Below are 26495 nucleotides of genomic sequence, written 5' to 3'. Positions count from 1 at the left end.
GTCATGTGATAAAATGTCTATAGAGATTCTCAGTCATGCAGGTCATGGTTGTCCCAAAGGTGTTTTTTTCAAGAGGCAACTGGACTTTCTGGTTTTTCTGTGAAGACGTTTTGCTTCTCATCCAAGAAGCTTCTTCAGCTCTGAGCTGAAAAAAGTCTTCAAAGAAAAGTCTTTTGAGTCTTCAAAAGGACTGCTTATAAGATGTACTTATTTCTGTTCCTCCTCCCCCTCCCTCTCCTTAATTCTATTAACATGAATAGGCATTTCATTCTGTTTTATCAGTTACGTGAGAAAGGAATAACAGGTTCCTTCACACTTCCAAAAAATTTTTTAATAGTGCAATGAGAGAAATGTCAGAAAAGCGCTTGCTCTTCTACAGTCATATTGTATAATGACTCTAATTGGGACTGGGAATTTCTGTTGCGAAGCAAAGTGGTCATTGGGCAAAATAATCACATGACCATATGGCTTATGAGGACAGTTCTGGTAGTCTCTGTTGTGGTAGTTAGGTGAGGACCTCATGCTTTTCCTACGCTGTGCAAACTGCCAGCTCGGTCTTGCTGCCTGCTTCCTGCCTGGACCCATTGAACTCTCTTCAGCAGATGAAGAGAGCTGCCCTGCTGAGCCTTCCTCTGCAGCTCTCCCTATTTCCCTATCTCCCCTCCCCCTTCTCTGTCCATTTGGCCACCCTGCACTCCACTGCCATTGTTTAATCCTGCTTCCCTATGTCCCCCACAGCTGATTTTTGATGTTGTCTTCCTCCTGCTGACAAGGTGTGCTCACATATTGCAATGGTTGGCCCTTTGGGATGCCTCTGTGAGGGGTAGGCGGCAGCAGCAGAGCACAGGACAGCGAAAGGGGTGAATATATTGTGGGGAGATAGGCAGTTTGGTAGAATTAAAGAACATCATGCAGTAAATATGGATAGGCTGCCAATTTTGATAACAAAAACTACCATTTGTATCTACCATTCATTTGGAATCATTGTAACTTTGAAAAGTAACTGAACGAACAATTGAGAAGCGAGGAGTGCCTGTAGTAGATTTTATGTGCCACAAAAGCTGTTCGCACAAGTAGCTGAGACTCATTTGCATTCCACCCAGTCCATTTTCCAGGTTTGCTTTTGAGAGGATAAAGTTGGACAAGATTTCCCATAGAAGACAAAATGTTATATATTTTTTAGGATTATTATGTAACACACACATGAATGAATGTTTGTGTCTGATAACATTCAAAGGTCCTTCAGGAGTATTTATAAAACATCAGGGTTATTTCCTTTGTGTACTTATCTCTCATTTTCAAGCATTATGGTTGACTGAAGATAGGCATTCTGGTTGCTTGAATGTAATTATAATGTACAGTATTCAGGCAATTCTTTTTTTTTCTTCTCTGTAAAAGGGAACTCAGATGAAAAGTAAGAATCTTTTTGTTCTTATTTGGTTCCTAAACACTTCCTCATAGTATACATTACCTTGGCCTCATTTCACCCTCTCTAATGGGCAGTAACATTGAAATAATCATGTATGATGTAGATCAAAGAGAATTTGGACTGTATGCAGTCATATTCAGGCTATTTACAGTACTTATCTGAGATACTAATGTTTCTATGTGTGCATAATGTGTTTTTGAAGGTGATCGGATGTATTATCTTTCTCTCTTTTCTCCCTTCTCCTTGTTCACAGTCTTGTTCATGAGCCTCAGATTTGCTCATGTTTGTAAACCTCTTCAAGGACATTTAAAATTGGTGGCATAAAAATAATTACAATAAATAAATTCATGCGTAGACTGCTTAATTTAAGACTGTCATTTGAGAAATACTATGTCAGAATTGGTATTAGATGCAGAAATGAATAGAATAGATCAGGGGTCCCCAACCCCCGGGCCATGGACAGGGGTCCACTGCATGCCAGTAACCAGTCCATGCAAACAAGCAAAGCCTCATCTGCAGGGTGCAAGCAGCATGCGAAACCATGCCCCCTCCAGTCCACGGAAAAACCTCTCTCCACAGAACTGATTCATGTTGCCCAAAAGGTTGAGAGCCTCTGGAATAGGTTTCTCTCCTTTATTAAGAAAGGACATTTAACCCTTGAAAGAAATGAGGGAGGACAGTGGGTAATAAAGTTAAGATAGAGATGTTTAAATATAGGTTACTTAAGGTTCAGTTCTTTTTCACAGAGACAGAGACAGAGACAGCGAGAGAGAGCAACACACACACACACACGCATGCACGCACAGAGGGAGAGACCGGCTGACGGTGAGCATCTTGGGCAAGGGCGCTCCGGCTTTCTTTGAGCCTGACCTCCAGGGTGGGCGTGTGAGGTTTGGCAGGGCCAGCCCCCTTTTCCCGCTGCCCTCAGCTTCTTAAAGCTGTGGCTGGGCGCTGCGGACCCGTCCTTCTTTCCATTGTCCCTTCCTCTAGGATCCATTCCCATCCTGCCAGCCCTCGTGTTAGCAAGGCCGGCATTGGCCATGGGTGGGTCAGGCCAGTGTCTCAGGGCAGAGAGCAGGTTGTGTGTCTCCCCAAGTGACAGAGGCATGCCCAGCACCAGCAAGGGCTGGAAGAAACTCCAGCAAGGGTGAGGTGCCAGAAAACCAGCCCCGGCTGCTTCTCCATCCCCCGCCATCGCCCTGACCTTCTCAGGCCAGGTGAGGAGTGACTGGGAGGGGGGGTGAGGGGTGGGGCCAGCCAGTGATTTTTTAAATACTATTTCAGTTCTTCCCTGCTTCTCATAGGTATGGTTATATTCTTGTCTCAATATTCCATACATTTGATATAGTCTACCAAAGTTTATTTAATAATAAATGTCCTTGCATTTAAGATGGTACAACTGTTTCTTATAAAATGGAACATTCAGTCCAGTCTGTGATTATAGAACATAGAATCAATGTGTAATAGCTAGGCTCACATTCATGCTACTGCTACAGTGTATCTGTTGAAAGTTGATTTCATAATTTCTTCAGTTATCAATGGATCAGAGTTGTCTGTTTCATTGCAATGACTTATTTTAAGTTGATTGGATGCTAATTTCAAAAGAGAGCTAGAATAAATAGAACTATTGTGCGAGTTATTGATTACTGGCTACACTTAGTGTCATGGCCAGTTCAGACTCTGAAGATGAATAGGAGTTATAGGAGCAGCCTGAGGGAATACAGCTGGAAGAGTCAGCCAGGAAAAGCAAGCGTTGCTTAGAATATGATTGTTTGCCCAATCCTTGCCATTAAAGTTCTGTTTGGAGACCTTTTTAGTAAAAATGTAAAACTTACCTGTGTGTCCGATTTCCATGGCCAAGAGGGCATTTAAGAATTGTTCTTATCTTACTTGGAAAGTTCTTATAGTTGTTTGTGGGTGCATGCATTTCTATAGAACATGATTATTAAAAGTGTGGTAAACTTGGAATAAGAATAAGTTTGCTTTTGGATTCGTTGCCTATTTTGGTATAAATGTGTTTCTGTTATATAAATATAGATTTAGATGTTCTAAACATGTCTTCAATTTTAATTTTTTCTGATTATTCTTGTATTGTGCTAAGCTCTAATGTGTTTTGGGATTAGTATATTGTGTGAATCAAACCATTGTCATTTATAAGTCATTTATTGTTTAATTAGTAGTTTAATTAATAGCACTTATAAGTTGTAGAATTGATATCAAAGAGGTAGTTAGCATCTCCCTTTTATGATCATACATCAACAGTAAAGGAACAAGCTGTTAAGAAATATGCTTAGATTGGTATTTATGAAGGCATTGAAAAAGACATTCAGATGTTGTGATGTGTTTATATCAAAATAGTATAAGCAATGATATTTTTTGAAATATAAAAAGAGAAGTTGAATTTTGAAACTGGAAAGACTATTGGTGCTTTTGAAATTTTATCTTGAGGAAGACTCCTAAAATATACTGTGGACATCCAAAGGGGGGGAAAAACCCAAATGGATTATTGAACAAATGAACTCAAGAGTTCTCATCAAATCACAATGACCACAGTCAATTTATCCTACTCCAGATACATGATGTAAAGTTCTAACTAATAGGGAAGATTCTAATGCTTGAGAAAGATGGAAGGAAATGGAAGAAGAATGGCAGTAAAGTGGTTAGACTTAAGTACAGCAGTAATGGATGTTCCACTTAAAGCTCTGAAAGATCAGGCTAGGGACAGATTGTTGTGGAGAAAAACGATGTGTGGTCATTCAGAGTCAATACTAAATTGATAGCACATAATGAAATCTCTAGGACTTGGCTTGATAAGCAGTTAGTTTTATTTGAGGTGATTGAAGATTGTACATAAGAATTATCTCTCCATGCACTCAGTAAACTACCAGTAAATTGTACTTCTAGATCTACTAATGGTATGGGTATTACTTCTAGATTACATAAGGTTAGTAACTGAACATGGGATTAGTTGGTGTCCTTCAGAAAACCAGATTTGTTCCTAATATTTCTATTTGAAGATCCTGTGAAGATATCTGGGAAAGGAAAATCATAGACAAAGTTATTTACCGAATGTGGCATTGGCAACATTGTGTTGAGTGCTATAAGAGACTTCTCCCAGGAATATATTTAAAGGCCCAATTACATTAAAGCAAAAGTTAATTGACAGATTTGGGTATTGGAGGCAGAACAGAAAAAACCTGAGAGGTATGAAGCACAAATCTTCTTTATTGATATATGCAAATCATTTTTTAACTGATTGATTGCAGTAATATTGCATTTGATTGATAAGGTTAGAATTATTCATTGCATTAATATACATGCACATTAAAATATTAAATAGGACACGTAAAGTATGAGATAATAGACAGTAATATAAAATTTTATACAATGGTTCTTTCAGATTCAAAGGCCAAATAATTCTTGACCTGAAGCCTTACTTTTACCTTAGGAGCTTTCTGAAAGCCTTATCTTCCCAAGGCTAATTGTTAATTTCTGGCAGTTAGGCTTGAGGTTCTTCTTTAAGGTTAGCACTTTTGCTTATTTTATTAATAATTGTTACATTCTGTATCTCTGAGAATTTTCATTGCCTGTTTCCTAGCTTAACTGATACTTTTATTTGGACTGAAAAATATAAGTGGGTTGGGGGCTTTTTTTGGGACACCCATTTTTTTAAAATTCATTGATTAGTTGTGCTGGGAAGAGTAGATAAGGTTTTTTGTAATTAGAAAAAAGAATTGGCTTCTTCTTGACCATATCGTCTGTGATAGAGGTAGCAATTTTTGATGGCTTATTATCAAATCTATACTAATATACAGATTGATACCAATCCGAAAGTTTACATCAGTATGCAATGTACAAACTTTAACTTGAGATTTCCTCTTATTTTCAAACAGCCAAACCATTTACCCAGTTGGTGAAGGAAATGCAACTTCATCGAGATGACTTTGAAATCATAAAAGTCATTGGCAGAGGTGCATTTGGTGAGGTAAGATACCTTTAAAGCTCCCAGATGAGTAAGGAAACATACTGTTGACTGTTTTTTTTCCAATGGAGGAATTCTTTGTTTTGAACCCACCTTCCTTTAACAATGGAAGCTAGATAATTGAAGATTATATGTTTGTGTTACATCTCACAATATAAATCAAATGTATAAGTTGCTGAATTCATAACAACCATGCATAGCATATAAGTTAAAAACCAATACTACAAATAAAAACAAAAAGAAAGTTGGGAATTAATAGCTACAGCACATTAACAAAATTCTCACAAAAGCACATACTTCCTAACAAAGAGCTTAGGAAAACAGTCAGGTCTTCCAAGACATATTTAAAGAATGGCAAGATCAAGATAACTCAGACCTCTGGAGATTACTATTGCACTGTGCAGACAGCGTGACAGAAAAAGCATTCCACTGAGATCCCATCAGATGATACTCTTTTAAAGACAGAATTTGGAACATGCCCACCGTGTTAGATCTTATTGGATAGGAAGAAAAAGTAGGAAAAAAAGATGGTCACTCAGGCCCTATGCCATGAAGGACTTAGTCTTAAATAGCACTGAATTGTAACCAGAGGCTAACTGTTAACCAGTGCAGACTGCATACAAAGATGTTAAACATTTCAAGGTGTGCCCATAACTTCATGCATTGATGCACTCTAGACCATCTGTAGTTTTGGGGTGGTTTTCAAGGGTATTTTCACATTTGCATGTTGCAATAGTCCACACACAAACATAATGACTGTGAGAAGGGATTCCTGATCCAGAAAAGGGCAAAGGCCTCCTGGCTATAGCTAGGATCTACTCTTCAAGCAGGAGTTATGAGTCCACACTAGTTTTCTCCAGGGAAGTTCTACCCCATGTTAGAATTGAAGACTCCATAGTCCCAGACAAAAGTACCCAGCCACTCAGTCTTTTCAAGATTGAGTTTAAGTTTCTTTCCTCCCATACATTGGGATTAGACAGAATCATTTGGTCAGGTTGGGCTCGAGATGTTCAATTTGATATCAACAGCATATTGATGATACATGAGTCTGTGTTGATGAATGACATCAACCATCAGCTTCCTGTAGTTATCAAACAGGATGGGTGAAAATATCTAATCTAGTGCCATCCTATATACCAACTTCTCAATATTCTCAATACCAGTAGAAATGACTGCAGAGAGAGAACCACTGCAATACTGTGCCTCCACTCCTGTTCCTGCAGTCCACCCAGAAGGATACCATGATCAATGATTTCAAAAGCCACTGAGAGATCTGAACAATTGCACCATTGCTGTCCTGACTCTGAGAGGTTACTGACGTGTGTTCAATGCCATCTCTCTACTCTGCCCCAGGGCAAAGCTAAAAGTCCAGGACAAAGTTCCCTAAAGTATAAATAAAAGTATAAATAGTTGTGCTTAAAAGATATTCTAGTCTCAGGACAAAGCGAACCTAATTATTTTCTTCGCTATTATTAGGACCAGTCACTATTTTTAAATTATCTTACCAAGATGCAATGTTCTTATTAAATATATCAGTATGTTACTGAGTTGATTTTGATTGTTCCCAAAATACGTTTACATAATAGAAACTATATACATTCACTTTCATTAGGATAATTTTTTCTTCAATTAAAATAGTCATAGCTACTTTTCTATGGCTCTGCCTTATAATGGAAGACGTTTGATTTCTTTGTGTGGCCTGGTATCATTTGCATGATTCTCCAAGGTATTTTTAGGCAGCAAGGATTTCCCTCCCCTCATTATTTGCTATCTGTTGTTTTTAATTGGAGAGATGTGAGTAGATTTACCCCCGCCCCCAAGACAATAAAAACTGGAACAAAGAAGAACACTTCAGCTAGTCCTCAATTTATAACTATTTGTTTAGTGACCATTCAAAGTTACAAAGGCACTGAAAAAAGTCATAAAATGAGACAAAACTCACTTAACTGTCTTGCTTAACAATGGAAATGTTGGTCTCAATTGTGGTCATAGGTCAACAACTACCTGTAGTAAAATTAACTTTGCTGTTCAAGCCAAAACCTAAGTAAAGGGTTCATGAAAATTTTCCCCAATGTCAACTGTAATAAAAATGAGGGAACCCAATTCTTACATCATTTTGAAAGCAGCCAAGATTCTTAATGGTGGATACAAGTAATGTTCAGTTACAACCCCAATTTGGTACAGAATCTGGGTTGTTAAGTGAAGGGCCATTAAGTGAGATACTATGCCACTGCTTCATTCCCTTCCAGTTTTACAACAACTGTTATAAATTTTGCTGTTTGTTTCTTTGGGTGTTGTCTCTGTTTGATGTCTTTTTTTCCCCTTGATATACCTTGTCTTCTTTTAATTTTTTATGTGTAACACACCAAAAGTCAGGTGGCTTCAAAACTGAAATAAATAAATAATACTAGAATGTCATGGAGTTATTTTTATTTTTTGAATTGTAGGTTGCAGTTGTAAAATTAAAGTGCACAGAACGCATTTATGCAATGAAAATCCTAAATAAATGGGAAATGCTTAAAAGAGCAGAGGTAAGTCTGATATTTTCAATTCAGGTTTCCTTATAAATGGTACTAAAGAAGATCACATTAAACAGTTACTACTTAAGCATATAGGAAATTTATTTTTTTCCTGAAGGTTTTTCATATTAAATACCATATTTTTCTACCATTTATTGCTTTCTGTATTTACTGGTCTGTCTGTCTTTTTTCATGTAGCATGATTTTTATTTACTATGAAAACCAAGTTAATTACTAAATGGAAGCTTGGACTTTGGTTACATTGAAAGTCAAGATTTCAAAAAAGACTCATACTTGGTTCCATTTTTATAAAGAAGTAGATTTTGCAGAAATAAATCAATTAACATTGATTATTAAATAAATATATTCTACATATTTTATTTGTTATAATAAAGATATTTAATATAATGTGCATTATATAATACATAAAGCAAGAATTCATTAGCCAATATTTTTAAGTATGAAGATTTATATAATCTTATTTTCTTGTTCAACCGTGCTTGATTGTCAGAGACTGCCTTGACTAGTCCCTGAACTTTTCTTGGTATGTTTTTTCAGAAGTTGTTTGCCATCGCTTTCCAGTGCTAGGGCTGAGAGAAAGTGAGTAACTCAAAGCCACCCAGCTGGTTTTGTCCCTAAGGAAGGAATAGAATTCACAATCACTGAGTTTCTAGTCTGAAACCTTAACAAGTTCACTTGACTGATGTAAGAAAATATAGCCAAATTCAATAAGAATACTCAAATTTTAAGGGTTTTTTGGTAAAGATATACAAAATATTTCAAATTCAATTGATTCAAATTTGAATTTTAAACATCCCACTCAATGTGAAACAGCTGTTATAAACTCAAAATGGGCAATTTCAACCATTTTGGCATTGGGTAAGTGTGAAAAGGTCTCAAAAGGCTTGAAACAGTCCAGTTCATATTCATAACAGCAGTTTCTCAAAGTAGGGTATTTTCAGTTCAGTATTCAGTTTCTATAGCTTCAGATTTATTTATTTTTTTGTATAGTGCTACGTAGGTTTTGAACAGGAAGTTGCATTTGTAGTTGAGTGTCTACTCTTCACTCTACTAGGAACATTTTATTCTTAGATCTGCCAATCTGTCAACACAGCTTATTATCCTCCCATTACAGTGTGTCCTCTATCAATTTCAAAATTTTACAGTATTTCTGTTTTTAAAAAAATACCTAGATGCTAACAGAAATCTGTCTTTCTCTATTCCATATATAGGAAAAGAAAACTCTTGACTTGCTTCTTCCCTAGCACATTTGTATAGATACAGGCTCACATACATTAGAGATCCTAAATCTCTTTAAATATTTTGAAGAGGATACTGAATCAGTGCAGATTAGTTCCCAGTATGTTTATGTTGAAACGTCCTACTTTCAGCACTGTATATTATAAAAAACTTTTCAAACATTTTAAGGGAAGGTCCACTATGCTGAACTGGTGGGCATTTCCAAAATCATAAAATAAAATATTCCCAAAGTTAGAAAATATAGGTAAATGCTTCTGAGCCAGACTTTTAAAAAATTATAATCTTTTCCACCAAAATAATATTTGCTGAAAAACTATAACCTTGTACATTATGTCCTAAGGAGATTGATTTTTGTAGCCCATATTCATAGCAGATTTAGAAATTTCCATCATGCTATCTAGGATAGTTCAAATTATTAACTACAATTAGTAGTTCATAGTTATGTAATTATACTTATTCTGGGATATAATGTCACAATGAAAGAAGAACTAGTGGATAATAAAACTATTAGGCAAACATAAGAAATTGGATAGTTCATGCATGAAAGTATGAGAAAAAGTAAATTGACTGTGTGTTTCTGCACTAATTGAACTTAGTGAAGCATATTTTTGAGTGATGCATAGAAATGTTCTGTGTTATGACCCTGAAATAATTATAACAGGAGGCAAGTGATGGATTGTTGAAGACTCTTTCACTTTTACGTTGTTATAGCTTCTATAAAAATGGTTGCAACAGTTTATAAATTATTCTAATTCAGCTTAACGAATTAATAATGTTATTGATATATTTTGCAAGATATTTTTCTAATTGAAATACCTGGCTATTTAATGTTATAGAACAAAAACAGACTATTATTCTCCAGGCCTTAACAAAGTTTATGGATTTATTCTCTGAATAGTGTAAAGTTGAGGTATTATTTTACATTGAAATAGTGTAAAATAAGAAAGAAATCCTGCTATGGTAAATAGTTTCATAGATGAAATGGAACAAACTACCAGTGAACCTCCAAAGAGAGGCAATTTAAAAGTTTAATATAAGATACATGAATCTTCTTTGCCTGTCTGATACTATGAGGTGTTATCTTTAGTATTGCTTGACTTAAATGAGTTTGAATTTATTATTTTTGTGAAAACTTGGAGAATAGTCATATATTTGAATAAAAAAAAACATTTTGAACAAATTAGAAGAAAAATGCAATTAGAAAACACTGCCATGTTAGAAACGTTTTTGGGTTTTTGTGGCAGTTCTTATGACTGATCTAATTCTGAAATTTAGCTTTCTAATGTTTAAATGCAATTTTTGATAATGGCTGGACTTTGGAAGTAGGGTTAATAGATGTTTGAATAGACTTGGAATTTTGTGGAGATAGAAGTAAGAGCCCCAGATCAAAGAATTGGGATAGAAAATTAGATAGAAATATGTCCCATGATCTATATTTAAAAATCCTAATTTTATTCTTTGTTCCTAGATACCAGATACTAATATGGGTTTCACATCCTTTGTAACATAAAGCCTTCAGCCAGGACATTCATTAAAACAGAAGGAAGTACTTTTTCTGAAGTCATAATTATCTTCCACCTTCTGTTTCCCTTGGAAGTAATCATGACCCTTAAATACTTAAAGCGTATAAGAATAGTGGGGGTGGATAGAGGGAGAAATAGGCTCAGAGATATATGATATATGCAAGGAATTCAGCTCCCATTTCCGGGAAATATTATTGAATAAATTGGGCAGGTTTGTATTACCCATTCTCTAGTCTTATCTTTGTTTTCTTTCAAGCAAACATTTTAAAAGTTTCGTGTTCTCTTGAAGGCTGTCAGTATGTTCACCTTTAAGAGACTGGATATTGCAGTAGGTATTTTAAAAACATTCAGGCTACTATAAAACTAAAATGTTATCTCAAGAATCCAATGCTATCTATCATGCTTTTTAAATTTGAATTTTTAAATTATTTTTGGTTACCTATGAAAAGTTTTGTTCCTTGGGTTAGATACTGAATTATTTTAGATATGATATATTTATGAATGTTATAATCTTATATTACATAAACATTAATACAGTATTTGCATCCTTGTTTATTAAAGTCAGGAGGTTAAACAACTTTTTCTCCTCCTTTTTCACTCCTTTATTTTTAGACTGCTTGTTTCCGAGAAGAGAGAGATGTTTTGGTGAATGGAGACTGTCAGTGGATTACAACGTTGCACTACGCTTTTCAGGATGAAAACTATTTGGTATGTGTGTACAATAAGCCTATAAAGAAGTAGTTCATAATCTGGTTTCTCAGTTCCAAATATTTTTTAATTCAGAGCATTATCAACTGCATTTATCTTAAAGGAAAAATTCTCCTCTCCCTCCCCTCCAATGAGATCATCTGGGCGGGAAAGGGATTTTCATACAATCATAGAGCTGGAAGGGACCATAGGGGTCTTCTAATCCAACTTCCTGCCCAAGTCAGGAGTCCTTATACCTTTTGGTCAAATGGTTGTCCAATCTTTTCTTGAAAACCTCAGTGATAGAGCAACCACAATTCTGGAAAGCAAGCTGTTCTATTGATTAATCATTCTCACTGTCAGAAAATTATTCCTTATTTCCAGATTGGACCTCTCTCTGATGAGCTTCTACTCATTGCTTCTTACCCTAGAATAAATCAATACGCTTTCCCCTGTGACAGCCCTTTAATCATTGAAAGATTGCTATCATGTCTTCCCTGAGCCTTCTCTTTGTCAGGCTAAACATATCCATTCTCTTATCATCTTTGTTGTTGTTCTCTGCACTCTTCCTAGGTCCTCAGCATCTTTTTTCATATTGTGATCAGAACTGGACACAATATTCCAAATGTAGCCTCACTGATGCAGTGAGGAATGGTATTATCCCTTCCTGTGATCTTGATGCTATCTCTCTGTTGATGGTAGCCTAGGATTGTGTTGGCTTTTTTGGGAGCTGTAGCACACTGCTTAAGCAGTGATTCACCAGGACACCTAGATCCCTCTCACAGGGATACTGTTGAGCCATGCCTGTCTTTTAACTGTGCCTTGGTTTTTCCTGCCTAAGTGCAACACCTTAACTTTTCTCACTGAACTGCATCTTGTTGGATAGGGTCCAATGCTCAAGTCTGTCAATATCATTCTGAATCTTGAGCCTATCTTCCAAAGTATTAGCAGTTGTCCTTAGCTTGGTGTGATCTAGTTTGGTGCCATTTTGATTTGCATTTGTTGAAAATGTTGGAACAGAACAAATAAGAGGTAAGTATTTAAACAAAGAGCTGAAAAGGAATCATTTCAGTGGAAGTAGAAGAAATCACTGTTATAGCTCACCTTCATCTTCTAATGAAGAGAAGACACAAATATTTATTTCCACTCTCTGTATGTAATTGGCAATTGATTGCAGTGGAGAGACCCTGAGAGCTCAACAAAACCATCACTGGATAGAGAGGCTCTTCATTGAAGTTCCTTAGCCTTTATGCATCAAGGATGCTGAGAGAAGAATGGGGCTATCAAATTGAATGAACAGAATTAAAAGTCCTAAGCATTATTTCCTGGATATAAGGGACACAGAATTTAATGGGATTTAGAAGTATGCAGTTGTGATTATGATTGCAGCCCAGTATAGAGGCCTCCAGTTTTTTCTTGCAACTCAGAACCCAAGAATTTCTTTCTCACTTTACATTCCATTTACATGGAGTAATCTGGGCTAAACAGAACCTCCACAGCTTAGCACACTTACTGCAAATAAACATGCAGAAATTTACGGTAGCTGAGCCCACATTTATGCAATCTCTCACTGCAGTGAGTGTATGCATATTTGTGTGTAATATGACTAGTTTGTGTCTCTCTATTTGTATATGCAAATAGGTGCTTAATTAAATTTACAGATGGGATACCTTATTTTACAGGCAATTTTTATTTGCAGTCATTAATTGAGTTGAACATTTAATATTTGTCCGGGCTGTATTCTTTCTTAGAATGGGCCTCTGATTTTGTTCTTTCTTGAAGTATAGTAAGGAATAAACATTTTTAATGAAATAATTTGAAATAGAAATTGGCAATCACAGCTGAAAAGTATATAAAATTTGGGTGTTTAGTCTAAAATCTAGAATCCTCTTCCTTTTGGGTCAATACGTAACTGTTTATATCCTTATTTTAAAAGAGGAAAAAAAGAACAAAATGAGCTAGAGTTAATTTAATTAGATAAATTGTTCAGTTGAACCTTATCATCTAGTTACTTACCTTGGCACAGTACTGTTAATGTGTCATTTTATACACAAAATCTCAAGACTGCTGTTAAAATCCAGAAGTGGCCAGACCGGTTTGTGGGCCAAATGTGGCTTCTGTAATGTTCATTTTCAGCTCTGAAGCACTTGCGGACAATAAAAACTGGAATAGTATTGAAAAGAAACCACCTTTACAGTACAGTCCTATGCATGTTTACTCAGAAATAAATCTTGCTGATTTCAATGAGTTACTACCAGGTAAGTGTGCATAGGATTACATCCCTGGTATAAATGTTTGGAGGTTCCTAAAAGGTTTGCATCCAATAAGAAGTAAATAGCCATCTTCTAAAAAAAAAAAAAGAAGAAGAAGAAGAAGGGGAAAATGCAAATAAGTTACTTGAGATGATATTCTGATTGTTTTGTGTCTTTGAGAAGGGTTGTTAAGGAAAGGAGTGCCAAGGAAAGAATTTCAAGTGTATGAAAGAGGCAGTTTTTAAGAACCTTGACAAAGGTACAAATGACTCAGAACTAGCTCCCTTCTTTGTTCATTGTATTTTTCATATCATATTAATTTACCCATTTATTATCACAGGGCTACTTTGCAGACTGGTTAGGTAGAAGCCTTAACAATTTATAATTTGTCAAAATTACACATTATAATATTGTTTAATAGTCTTTAAAAAGTTTAGTAGAGCACATTTAGGTTATAAAGTATACTTCACCCATGGTTTTCCTGATGATGCATGAGGCCATTTTTGATGTTTCCTTTTTATATTTATTTAAAATGTGGACAGGAATTAAGATAGGTTTTCCTGAAATATTTTACTCTGATCAGCCTATGGTAAGAAGTTAGAAAAAAATATGAAAACTAGTATATTTAAATGAAAAATACTAATTAACAAGCAATTTGTATGTGTAGCTTTGGCTTAATCTATATTTTCCAGCAATTTATTGGTACTCTTGTAATTTCATTTCTCCAGGAAACACACTGAACTACTAAATTGCTGTTTAGATTCAGTATAGCTGTCCATTCCTATGTAGTTTAGTAGATTATCTGGTATATATCTAGGAATCTTTCATCATGGTAAAATTCAGCTATGCAAAAAAAAATTTTTGACTATAACTGATCATTAAGCCAATTAATTGGAAAGAATTTATGTACATGAACATTTTCTTACAACAATTGAGGCAGTGCAATTTTAGTTTTGCAAGCAATCTTTTGCCCAGATAATGACAAGCCTCAACATAGATCTTAACCTCAGCATAGTTACTGCATCATGTACCCACTGGGACCATATTTTAGCATACTAAACCATACGTTTCATCAGTTTTTACAAATGACATTTGAATTATTTTCCCCCTAGCAAAGGAGAAAGGAAAAACATTATGATCATTGTTTTCCATTCTCATTTTTGTTTTAAATTATTCCAATGAGTATTACTAAGTTTGAAGTTATATTTATTTTAATTATATTGTATGTATCGATGCTTCTCTTTTGTAAAGTAGTATATGTATATGAAATAACCAGGGAGAGAATGTGTCTAATTATTAGTTAAGAGGGAGCAGTTTTAAAGTCAGTGTGACCAGTTAAATCACTCACTTTGACTCCAGTTTCCACAAGCATATATTAAAGTTGTATTCCAGTGAACAAGTTCATGTAATCACTTACAATATAATTCTGCAGTGATTCTTACCAGTAAGTATTCTTGTTTTTTAGTATTTAGTAATGGACTACTATGTGGGTGGTGATTTGCTGACATTACTTAGCAAGTTTGAAGACAAGCTTCCGGAAGACATGGCCAGGTTCTACATTGGTGAAATGGTTCTTGCCATTCATTCCATTCATCAGCTGCATTATGTGCACAGGTAAGGTAATTCTTATTGTGGCATATAAATACAGGTAGTCCTCGACTTACAACCACAATTGAGCCCAAAATTTCCATTGCTAGGTGAGACAGTTGTTAAGAGAGTTTTGCCCAATTTTATGACCTTTCTTTCCCCAATTGGTAAGTGAACCATTGCAGTTGTTAAGTTAGTAACGTGGTTGTTAAGTTAATCTGGCTTCCCCATTGACTTTACTTGTTAGAAGTCACAAAAGGTAATTCAGGGTACTGCAACCATCATAAATATGAATCAGTTGCCAAGCATCCAAATTTTGTTCATATGATCATGGGGATGCTGCAATAGTCTTAAGGGTGAAAAACAGACATACATCACTTTTTTCAGAGCCATTGTAACTTTCAACGGTCACTAATTGAATGTTCTTAAGTCATGGACTACCTGTATTAAGTTAATTAAATTGAAATAAAGCTACAGATTTTGGAAAATACAAAAACAAATGGCATGTAAACAATAAGTTGTTATGAATTCTGTTATCTTAAAATAATGTTCCTATTTATAATTCCAGATTGTGGCCATGCCTATCTTCAAATATTGTAAGCTATTAGGGGGCTCAAGCAGACCAGTTTGCCCTTCCCTTCCCTTCCCTTCCCTTCCCTTCATTAGGGCATACAGTCAGTATTCTCATTTCTTCCATCTGTAATCAAATAGTTGTTTTTAGTTTACAGAATGTGTATTTCCACCATTTCAAATTTTGGTTGGTTCAATTTAAATTTCAGATTGAAGGTTATTATATATAAATGGGATTTAAGGCAAAATGTTGCAGGAAATGTCTAGACTCTGGCAGAAAAGTAGTAACAAAAGTTAAAGAGAAGAGATAAGGAAAACACACACACACACACACACACACACACACACACACATATATATATATATATTCTTAAGTTTTCGCGGGTACTTACATGTATGGTATTCAGCTTTGTTCAGGTATTTTCCCACGTCATTATAGTTGTGCTTTTTAAAGTTGTAGCAATGTTTCGGCAGAATCTCATCTGCCATCATCAGGCTTCTGTATTGTGTTCGTCTGTGAGTCAGACTTTTACAGTTGTTTCAGTTTTAAATTTGGGGCTAGCCTACTGCTGTGCCAGAATGGTTTTTTCTTCATCCTGATTGGTTGGGAGTCTTGGTCTGTGTTTATTGGTCTTGGAGTTTGCTGTGTTCTGCTTGATTGCTGTTTCTAATATCTTCTGTCTGTTTTGTGGCTTTTTGTGTGTGTCTTGATTGGCTGGCAACATTGTGTTCCTGTATTGGAGGCTTTTAGTGCAGCTTGGCTCCAAGTAAATGGACGCTATCATTTGTTAGGAAGCTAGGTTTCATCTGGGTGCCTGGTTGGGGTGTGTTTGAGCTGGAGGTATCGGGGGATCTGTTTGTGCCCAGGTGTTTGCCTGGCTAGTGGTGTGGAGATTTTTTTGTTTGTGAGTGCAGGCTTCCAAATAATTGACAGTCTGGTGGAATCATCTCTTCTATTCATGCTTTCAGGTCTTTTTTCAATCTCTATGGCTTCTCTGATAATTCTGTGGCTGGGGTTTTCTATAGTGGCTAGGGTTTTGGTGCCATTGAAGTTGATGCTATGACCTGTTGCTTTCATGTGTTGGACTAGTGAGGAAAAAAGCTGGAACACACTTCCTCACTGAACTTCCGCACTGAACAATAGAACCTTCAGTCCTAAGGGAGGTTCAGCTGTGCTTAAAAGCAGAGCCGAAGATCTAAAGACTAGCTAGAAAGCAAGAAATCCAACCATTTCCTGCTTCCTAACTAATCTATATCTTACAGCTGATGGTCGGAAAAATAGCAATTTAGCAGGCAAGTTTGCTGGGTAAGGAGTGAGTGGGCGGAGAGGGTTCCCACGGGCCATGTGGGCGGCACAGCCTTGTGTTTCTGCGCAGCCTGGATTAATTGCTTTGGAGGGGTGTTCTGGGGGTAAGATTTCTCTGAGGCCCAGCAAAATTTTCTCAAGGGCCACCAGTGGGCCGCGGCCTACCAGTTGGCGACCGCTGGTTTAGATAATAGGTTGCCCATGCACGGAACATTGGATTATAGTTTGGTACCTTTACTGCCATGTTGAGCATTACTGCAAAATGATTACTTTCACTTTCAAAATTCTTAGCTTGGTGAGGCACCTTCTTTGCTATTTAAAGGAATATATTATTTTATACCTTCTGCCTCAGACTCATAAAAGCTGATAAACCCCCAATTACTAGTTTATTTGCCTGTTATGTTATTTCTGCCCTTAACTAAATATACCAAATGGTTTTGGAATGTTTATGGCTATCCTTTCTGGTTAATTTTGGCTAGAAGTAGCCAGTGTACAGTGTTTAATTGAATACAGACCAGACCGTAGGTTTGGTGTGCATTTAGGAATAGCAGTGTATTTACTCTAATCAAGCGAAACACCAAAAAGTATTTCATCCAGGTGTAATTATTCAATTGTAACATTTAAAACAATAGTAATATGACTTCTGTTTTAAAATATTTTTAAATGCAATAGTTATAACTATAACAAAGGTTTTTCAATCTCACTTTAAAAAAAATCAACAAATCCACTTACATATTGAAGACCTATGCCAGTGAAGGAAAACTGTTAATATCCTAGTTGTCAGGCAATAAGTTGCTGCACAAATGAGTCCTGTTACAGTTCTTCAGACTAGTGTTCTGAGCCTTAACCAAGGAAAGTTGGATACATTGTATAAAATAAATCAATACAATATTGATTTATTTAATATATATAAAATAAATAAGAATTTTGTCCATGTCTTTAATGCAACAGTTTTATTTGTGTGCTTTTGAGCACTCTAAATAAATAAGTGCTGATATAAGTGTTTCTGATTCATAAGTACCAGCATGGCCAGGTTTCATGCTGAAGTAATAGGTAGGTAAAAGACCATAGTTGCAACAAATTCATTATGTAAATATAAAATCTACATGAAGGAAACTTCCTCATTTGCTTATGAGATTACATCTAGAATGTGATCCTGTATTTATGAGGAGTAAAGAAAATAAAATGTTCTTGAATTAATAGTACTCCTTCATTTTGACCTTTTTACTGTTGTAATCTTGAACAAAGTCTGTACATGTTTATAAACATTAAGACAGCACCAAAAATAAATTTACCTCACATTGAAATTTTCTTAATGTAAAGGTGACATTAGTTACAGGATTAGGAAGCTCAATCACTCCACAGGTTCCTTTCTTTTAGGTATTGTCAGATATATAGCCCAGGGTGTTGCGCTTTCTGTGAAGTAGCCCCACTTGCTGGAGCATTTTACTAATTCCACCCTACTGAATTTTAGGAGAGCTGTTAAAACTTGTTTTTTAAAGACACAGTGGTTGGAGTTCTTGTATAAGTTGTACTTGGTTGTTTCTTGTTCACAGTGATGTTAATTTTTTAAATAACGTATTATTTTGTACTGTAGTTTACTAATTTAGTATTCAGTTTAGGACAGTATGCTTTGATGGTTAAGGCACTGAACTAGAAACCTGGAGCCTGGAACTTCTAGGCCTCTCTTAGGCGTGAAAGTGGGCTGGGTGATTCTGAGCCAGTTATTCTCTTTCAGGTCAGCTCACCTCACAGGGTGTTGTTATGAGGGGAAATAGGAGGCAAGTATATTCTCTTGAATTGATCAAACTATATATTTAAAAAAGGGAGCATCGTTGTTGTTGTTGTTGTTGTTATTATTATTAAAATCTTTTCATATAAGAAGAGAATGTAGGCCACTCATCCCATAGCATGTGAGTCCTACTAAATAAAGCAATATATCTGCACTATTTTATATAATAGACATTGCTATAAATCCTGAGATAACCTTTTTGTAGGTAAATCAGTTCCAGATCTGGCAAAGGAATTAAACATTAATAATATTGAGTTGTTGTGGGAACTTCTCAAGCCAATTGATCTATGCTGGCTTATATTAAATATGCAGTCCTCTTCATCATGGCATTAAAGATAAACCTAAGGAATAATTAAGTCCGAAGCAAGCTGAATTGATTGCAAAATATTTACTTTAATGTACATTATATTATAAGTTCAGAATATTAAAAAGAGAATATTCATTTCTGAGATAGTTGAAACATCTGGGGCGGTTGGAGAGGTTGAGTCACTAGTTAGTGGATGACATATAAAATATATCTTGGAAGAATTGGGCTTATGGATTACAACCCTCACAAATGAAATCCAGTATTCTGTTGTTACTCCTGTTTTGTGTTCTTCACGGAGCACAATTTAATGCTGCAATCTATATAAAACTATCACAAAAATGTACGATAGTGAATGTATAGAGCAGTGCGATTAAAAAGTTTGTTAATGTGTGGCCATTTTAGCAGGCCAATAGTTCTCATCCACGCTGCGATGAGAGTCCAGGAACGGGATATGACTCCTCCCTCTGATGTCATAAAGCTGCCATTATGAAAAGCCAGGCTTTAGCTGGCCTGCCATCTTTTTGATTCAGCTTCTTGTCTTGGAGCTTTGTCTCTGGAAGGAATAATATTGAGCTAAAAAGAGTTTAGCAACAGTGATTTCTTTTCCAAGGCTTTTTAGCGTTCTTACTGCTCCCGGGGCTCCAGTTTGAGCTACAACCCAGGAGAGCGGGGATCTGCCCTCCTGCAGTGCCCAGGCTTCGGCGCGCTCAGGGACCGTCCTGCTGAGTCTCCCACGCAGTCCCAAAGATCGTGCAAGCTGACTCTGGAGCTCAATCCTGCCACTTCACAGTTGTTTCTGGCTATCGCTAATTGCTCTGGTCCTGGTAAGAGCCTAAGGAGCAAAGGAGGGTGTGCGACCATCCCAGGGCTGCTACACATGGTGGGCGGCCATTTTGAAAGTCAGATGGCCATTTTGTTTCCCTAATTTGGCCTCACAGCTCCCTCAACTCACCTGGTCCATGCTACAGACAGCACTACCACAGGGGAAGCTCACAGCACCTCTTGTGCTTGTTCTGTTTTGCGGAATGGAGAGGGAAGTCACAGACCCCAAGGGCCTGGAAGAAGCCCAAGATTCTCAAGCCCCTATGAGGAAGAAACGAAGACAAAGAGGCCATTCTGCCAATAGACATGCTGCTGCTAAGATCAGAGCCAAGGCCCTGGCTCCCAAAAAGACTTCCAAATCAGAGCTCAGGGCTGAGAAGAGAAGGTATGCTGTTCTGGAAAAGCAATTTACAAAGACATTGGCACAGATGAGGGACCAGATCCAGAAAGCTTCTCATCCAAGGGAGGTACAGGGTTACCCAGAGATTTCTATAAGGGGTGGGTGAGAATGCTCCCAGCTCTGCTAGCCACCTTTTAGCTTGGTCTCCAGAAAGGGTGGGAGAAGAGCTTTTACCCCAGGATTTGAGCAGATCAGTTCCATCCTCTAGACAGGCAACCGGGGCCCTGGGCCCTCCTTTCCCGTAGGTCAAATCATCCAAGGGGGCCATAGGCCAAGGCCTGAGGCAACCTTCACTCTCACTGCTGTGGACTTGCATCCAGTGGACCCCACCACCCACAGGGAACAGGCCTGATGACATCAGGGAAATAGTCTCAGTGGCCATTAGGCTAAGGGGTTTCAACAACTCTTTCGCCCACCAACAGTCCTTGTTTCCTAACTTGTCCCAAGGGGTCTCTTCATCCCACAAAGGCCTTCCTAGACAACAGTTCAGTTTCTAGCCTACCCATTCAGATTGGGGTGAGGATGAGGAGAGCGATTATACCAACCCTTCTGAACACAACCGCTCCTCTTATTCTGAAGAGGAGGAAGGTGAGATCAGAGATCCTAATATGTCAGAGGAGGAAGAATTTAGATCTGATCAACCTCCTTCAGCAACGGTATTTAAACCTTCATTATTTAAACCACTCCTGCACAAAGCTTTGGTCATGGCCCAGCTAACCCCTGAGGAGGTGGCTCCAGAACCACAGGTGGCCTCTTCCAGCCACAGTGACTCTCTGTTCTCCAAGCCAGTGGTTCATACTGAGGTACTCCCTTCCCCACTGATAAATCTGAGCAAACCCTCAAGCAAACCCTCAGATTCAATCAGCTCGTGCTATCAGGGCATCTACAGTGGCTTCGTTTTTCATGAGATCTTCACTGCACTGGCTACACCAGCTGCAGGAGACTCCCGGCTACCGATTTCAGGGTACATCAAGATCTCAGCAAGATAATTGCAACAGCAGAATTCACGGCAGACACTACATTGAATTCAGCCAAGTTTGCTTCAAGGGCCCATGGCCTCCTCAGTGGCGGCCAGACAGCTCCTTTGGCTGCAAAATTGGCAGTCCGATTCGCGGCAGAAATGGAAGTTGGCGTCGGCCCCATGTGCTGGAGAAAGACTGTTTGGTGACGCTCTCGAGCCATACTTGGTAGAAACCAAGGACAAGAGGAAGGTCCTCTCATTGGCGGGGAAGAGATTGGAATGTCGCCCCAGGCTGTACTATCGACCTTCTTCCTTCAGACCTGAATCCACCGCTCGATTTTCCAGGGGCCAGAGGACATTTCCTCCTTGCCAAGATCAAAGTTCTGAGGCTTCAGGTAGACAACAACAGGCTCCTGGTAAACGGCCCTTTCAAGGGGGAGGAGGTCGTTGATTCCGACGCTCGAAGTGAATGCCCCATTTCACCCCCCATCGGAGGCCATTTGGCTTTCTTTGCCTCCAGGTGGGAGGAGTCAACAACAGACACTCGGGTGCTTAGGACGGTGAGGTTGGGCTTCCAGCTTGAGTTCCTTTCTCCACCCCCATGATTTTTTGTTCGCTGTCCTACGTCTAGGGACAGCTCCAAACGGGCCCTCATGGAATCAGCCATTCAACATCTTGTCAACATATGAGCCATAGAGCCAGTTCCAATGGATCAATGAGGGTGAGGTTTCTACTCTCGCCTTTTCATGATCCCGAAGCCCTCGGGTGTGTGTGTGTGGCAAGCCATCCTTGACCTTAAGCTCCTAAACAGATATATCCCTTACAGGCGTTTTAAGATGCAGACCCTGCATTCCATACTAGAGAGTGTTCGGGAGGGCAACTTCCTCTCCTCCATTGACCTCATGGAGGCTTACTTCCATCTGGCCTCATAACTGCCAGTTTCTCCGTTTCTGTTACCAGAACAAGCATTTCCAGTACCGGGCTCTTCCCTTCAGTCTTTCATTGGCCCCCGGGGTCTTCACAAAAATCTTAGTAGCATTGGCGGCTTCACTTTGAGCTCTACCAATGAGGGTCCAGTGTTACCTGGACGACATCCTGATCCAGTTGCAGTCGGTCCACTCTGCCCATCACGATCTTCACATCACGTTGCAGTGTCTATGAGACCACAGTTTTTCGATCAACCTCAAGAAAAGCCATCTCTCCCCTATGACCAGGCTGCTTCATCTCGGTGCGATTATTGATACATCATGCTGCGAGGTTTTCCTCTCACCAGAGCGCCGGGAGAGCCTCAACGAGTCCATCTCTGGATTCGGTGGTAGCACAACGTTTCCTTGTCTCACCTGTCTCAACTCCTGGGGAAGATGATTTCATGCATTGGCATCGTCCGTGGGCCCGCTTCCATGCTCGGGCGCTTCAATGGTTCCTGCTGCCTTTTCAATGGGCAGCAACCAGCCATACTTCCATCAGAGTCCAGGTCCCACCACAGGTCCTTCAGTCCTTCAGGTGGTGGCAATCTCAGGCAGTTTGGTGGTGCCATCCCTTCAAGGAGCCAGACAGGATTCTGCTCACCACAGATGCCAATCTTCATGGCCGTGGAGCCCATCTGTCTGGCAAGATAGCTCAAGGGAGTGGGTCTCAGATAGACAAGGCATGCCCCATAAATTGGCTAGGGGCATCTTCCTAACCCTGAAACAGAGTGGCGGGTTACCACGTTTTGGTCATGATGGACAATGTGGCCACAAAGGCCCATGTCAACAGGCAAGGGGGGACCAGGTCCAGGGCCTTGATGAGAGAGGCAGAATGCCTGGGGAGGTGGGCAGAGAGACACCTTCTATCCATCAGGGCAGACCACATTTTGGGAGTTGACAATATTCAGGTCGACTGGTTGAGTTGGTCTAGAGTCAATCAATCAGACTGGAGTCTCCACTCTTCATTGTTTCTGGCTTTGTCCCACAGATTCAGAACTCCAGCAGTTGATCTCTTCACCACTCCTCAGAATGCTCAGGTAGGCAGATTCTTCACCAGGTTTCCGACCCAGGGAACGGAGAGGACCAACGCGCTTTGGAGCATCTAGCCTCCAGGGCTCCTCTATGCCTTTTCCTATCATTCCAGCCGTAATTTGGAAGTTGTTGGAGGAAAAGGCAGAGCTAATTCTCCTAGCACCCTATTGGCCCAGGAGACTCTGGTTCGCAGATCTGGTGAATCTGTCTGTAGCCCGGCCATGGAGGATCCCAGCCAACAGGATCTCTCTGCATCAGGGAGCCTTGCTCCACACGGATCCTCAATGATTCCGCTTAGCTGTTTGGCGCTTGAGCAGCAATCTATGAGGAATTCCAACTTCCCTGACAGGATGATTGATAACATACAAGCTTCCCGAAATCCTTCCACCACGCGCATCTACGATGCTATCTGGAAGGTCTTCTGTTTCTGGTACACTAAATCAGCACTAGACCCCTCTTCGGCTTCTGTCACAGAGGTGTTAATCTTTCTTCAAGATGGGCTAGATCAGGGACTCACACCTAACACTCTTCGCCATCAGGTAGCAGTTTTGTCTTCAGTTGTCTTCAGTTTTGTCTTCAGCTGGGAAGCTTATGCTTCCTTATCCCATCATCCTTCAGTACGCAGGTTCTTGAAGGGGGCGACTAACCTTCACCTTCCTATTGTACATAGGTTTCCCACATGAGACCTCCCTAAAGCATTGTAGGCCCTTACGGGTCCCCCTTTTGAGCCCCTTAGATCAGCGTCTCTCCAATTGATGACCATCAAGGTGGTTTTTCTAGTGGCCATTACATCTGTCAGGAGAGTATCGGAACTAGAGGCTCTCTCCATTAGACAGGATCTGTGTGTTTTCCATGAGAACAGGGTGGTTCTAAGGCTAGATCCTAGGTTTGTTCCTAAAATAAACTCTTGGTTCTACCGGGCACAGGACATAGTGTTACTAGAATTCTGTCCCACACCACAACATGAGTTGGAGCACAAGTGGCATAAGTTGGATGTAAGGCAGGCCCTCCAGATCTACATCAAGCAGACAGCTGCTTTTCGAAAATCCGAGGCCATGTTTGTGTCATTTCATCCCACTTCCTTGGGGACCAAGGTGGCTTCATCAACAATTGGTCGGTGGATTAGAAATGCATCTCCAAGGCCTACCAAACTTGGTCCCTGCCGGTTCCCAAGAACGTCACAGCCCCTCCACTAGGAGTGCAGCTACTTCTGCCGCCTGGTCTACTCAGGCGTTGCTGGAGGAAATCTGCAGAACAGCTACCTGGGTGTCCGCTTTGCCGTTTATATGGCATTATCTCCTGGATTCTTTCGCTTCGGCTGAGGCTTTGTTTGGACAGAGGCTGCTTCAGAAGGTGGTACCACAATCGGAGTGATTGAACCAGACATTGGCCCTCCCGTGGACATGCAGGCATTGGTATGTCCCATTCCTGGACTTTCATTGCAATGTGGATGAGAATGAGCGTTGCCTGAGAACACCCTTTCTATCTACGCTGCAAGAGAGTCCAGCCCCACCCTTACACATCTGGTCCTGATGAGGGGGGAAGAGAATCAAATTTCACTGTTTATCTTCCAGAGACACATTAAGTCTGTCAAGCAACTTTGCCTAAAAGGTGGCAGGCCAGCTAAGGGATGGCTTTTTATAATGGCAGACTCAGCTCTATGACGTCAACGGGAGGAGTCATATCCCATTCCTGGACTCTCTTGCAGCGTAAATAGAAAGGGCATTCTCAGGTAATTATACCAACACCCTTTTCCATTAAAGTAATTTTTATCTTGCTAAATACAAAAGGGCTTTTAATAACCTTTAGAAATTACTATATTGCTTCAGGAAATCATTTGAAGACATTGCTTTGATCAGAGCTAGCCAGCAAAATGATACTAGCTTTTTAGGATAAGTATTTATGATAAAATGGGGGGAGGGGGGGAATCAGTGAAGTGAATTAATATAACTGTCTATTAATGTAATTACTTGCTTATGCTGCAATATTATGCATGCTTACCTCAGAGTAAGTCCCTCTGAACTCAATGAGGTTTACCTTTGAGTACACATGTGTTGCATTATTGTGTTTTGATTACACTGTACAGCAAAGAAACCTCTATTAGTTCTTAGTGTTTCTTTTTGCAGCTTGTTTTGCTGGCAGAAAAAGTCCCTGTGTTAGCGAAGCTTTGAAAGTAATACCACAGTTTTAAAGTTCTTCAGTAGTTAATCACCTTCCTTCCTCTTATACTGTGAGAGGAAATGGGAGACAAAGTACGTGTTGTGCATTTTTATTGTTGAGTTGTTCTGCGGAATACGTGTTCCAAAAGAATCTTCGGTAAACAGATGAGAAACACATGATAAAACCTGCACTATATGTGGATATTGATCTATGATCTACTTCTTAGCAATAGTTTTTCTTCGTACATTAATTCTGCTATTTTTTCAGTGTAGAAGATGAGTTTTCTTTAATTTATGCTTGGAACTTTTCCTTCGGAATAATTTCATAAATACACTGTCATGAAGTATGGCAGATATATATTGAGGTTTTATTTTTGCTAGGTCTGTGAATGTTATTTTTTTAAATCTAAACATCCAGAATGTTTATTAGACATTATTTTTTGAAAATTTTAAAAAAATTTCAAGAAATTTGGAGGCACGTTATATTGCTAACAAAGTCAGAAAACAAGCTTGCCAGATTTACACTTTATTACGATTCAAGTTAAATGGGAAATAGAATAGATAGTTCAATTTAGCAACAAAACCAAAGCAATTGTGAATGTTTGCATGTATAAAGATATTTTTCATTGTTGTTTGTAGAACTATTTTTTGTGAAAACTATCAAAACCATATTAAAATATGCACTTTGAAAGAAATAGAAACCAGGAAATTCTTTGTCAAAGCAGCACAGTTCAAAAATGATTTGGAACAAATTCTTCAGAACTTATTTAAATGCAGTGCATACTGGCTAAGCAAATTTTATTAATTTCAAAGACAAACAAATCATCATCAACCATTACATATTTGAACCTTTTTCTATTATAAATTTTACAAGTCAGATAAAACCTTATTTTATACAATACAATTCTATTTTAAGCCATTTCCATATGAGCATAAAAA

At 38.6% G+C, this 26495-nt stretch overlaps 1 protein-coding gene across 3 annotated transcripts in view; it reads left to right on the top strand.

Moving 5' to 3' along the window:
• Positions 1–26495, top strand: part of CDC42BPB (CDC42 binding protein kinase beta) — a 118079-nt gene that overhangs the window by 28324 nt on the left and 63260 nt on the right. For all 3 annotated transcript variants that reach the window (XM_087952204.1, XM_026680181.2, XM_087952205.1), the window contains exons 2-5: positions 5323–5414; positions 7859–7942; positions 11326–11421; positions 15118–15266. In XM_087952204.1, the coding sequence (XP_087808330.1) occupies positions 5323–5414; positions 7859–7942; positions 11326–11421; positions 15118–15266 (421 nt within the window). The remainder of the gene's footprint in view (positions 1–5322; positions 5415–7858; positions 7943–11325; positions 11422–15117; positions 15267–26495) is intronic.

This window comes from Notechis scutatus, chromosome 1 (genome assembly GCF_049901735.1).
Source record: "Notechis scutatus isolate UNSWTSFEM ecotype Mainland chromosome 1, rNotScu1.2, whole genome shotgun sequence".
NCBI classification, from domain to species: Eukaryota; Metazoa; Chordata; class Lepidosauria; order Squamata; family Elapidae; genus Notechis; species Notechis scutatus.
This window is presented reverse-complemented; position numbering and strand designations above follow the sequence as displayed.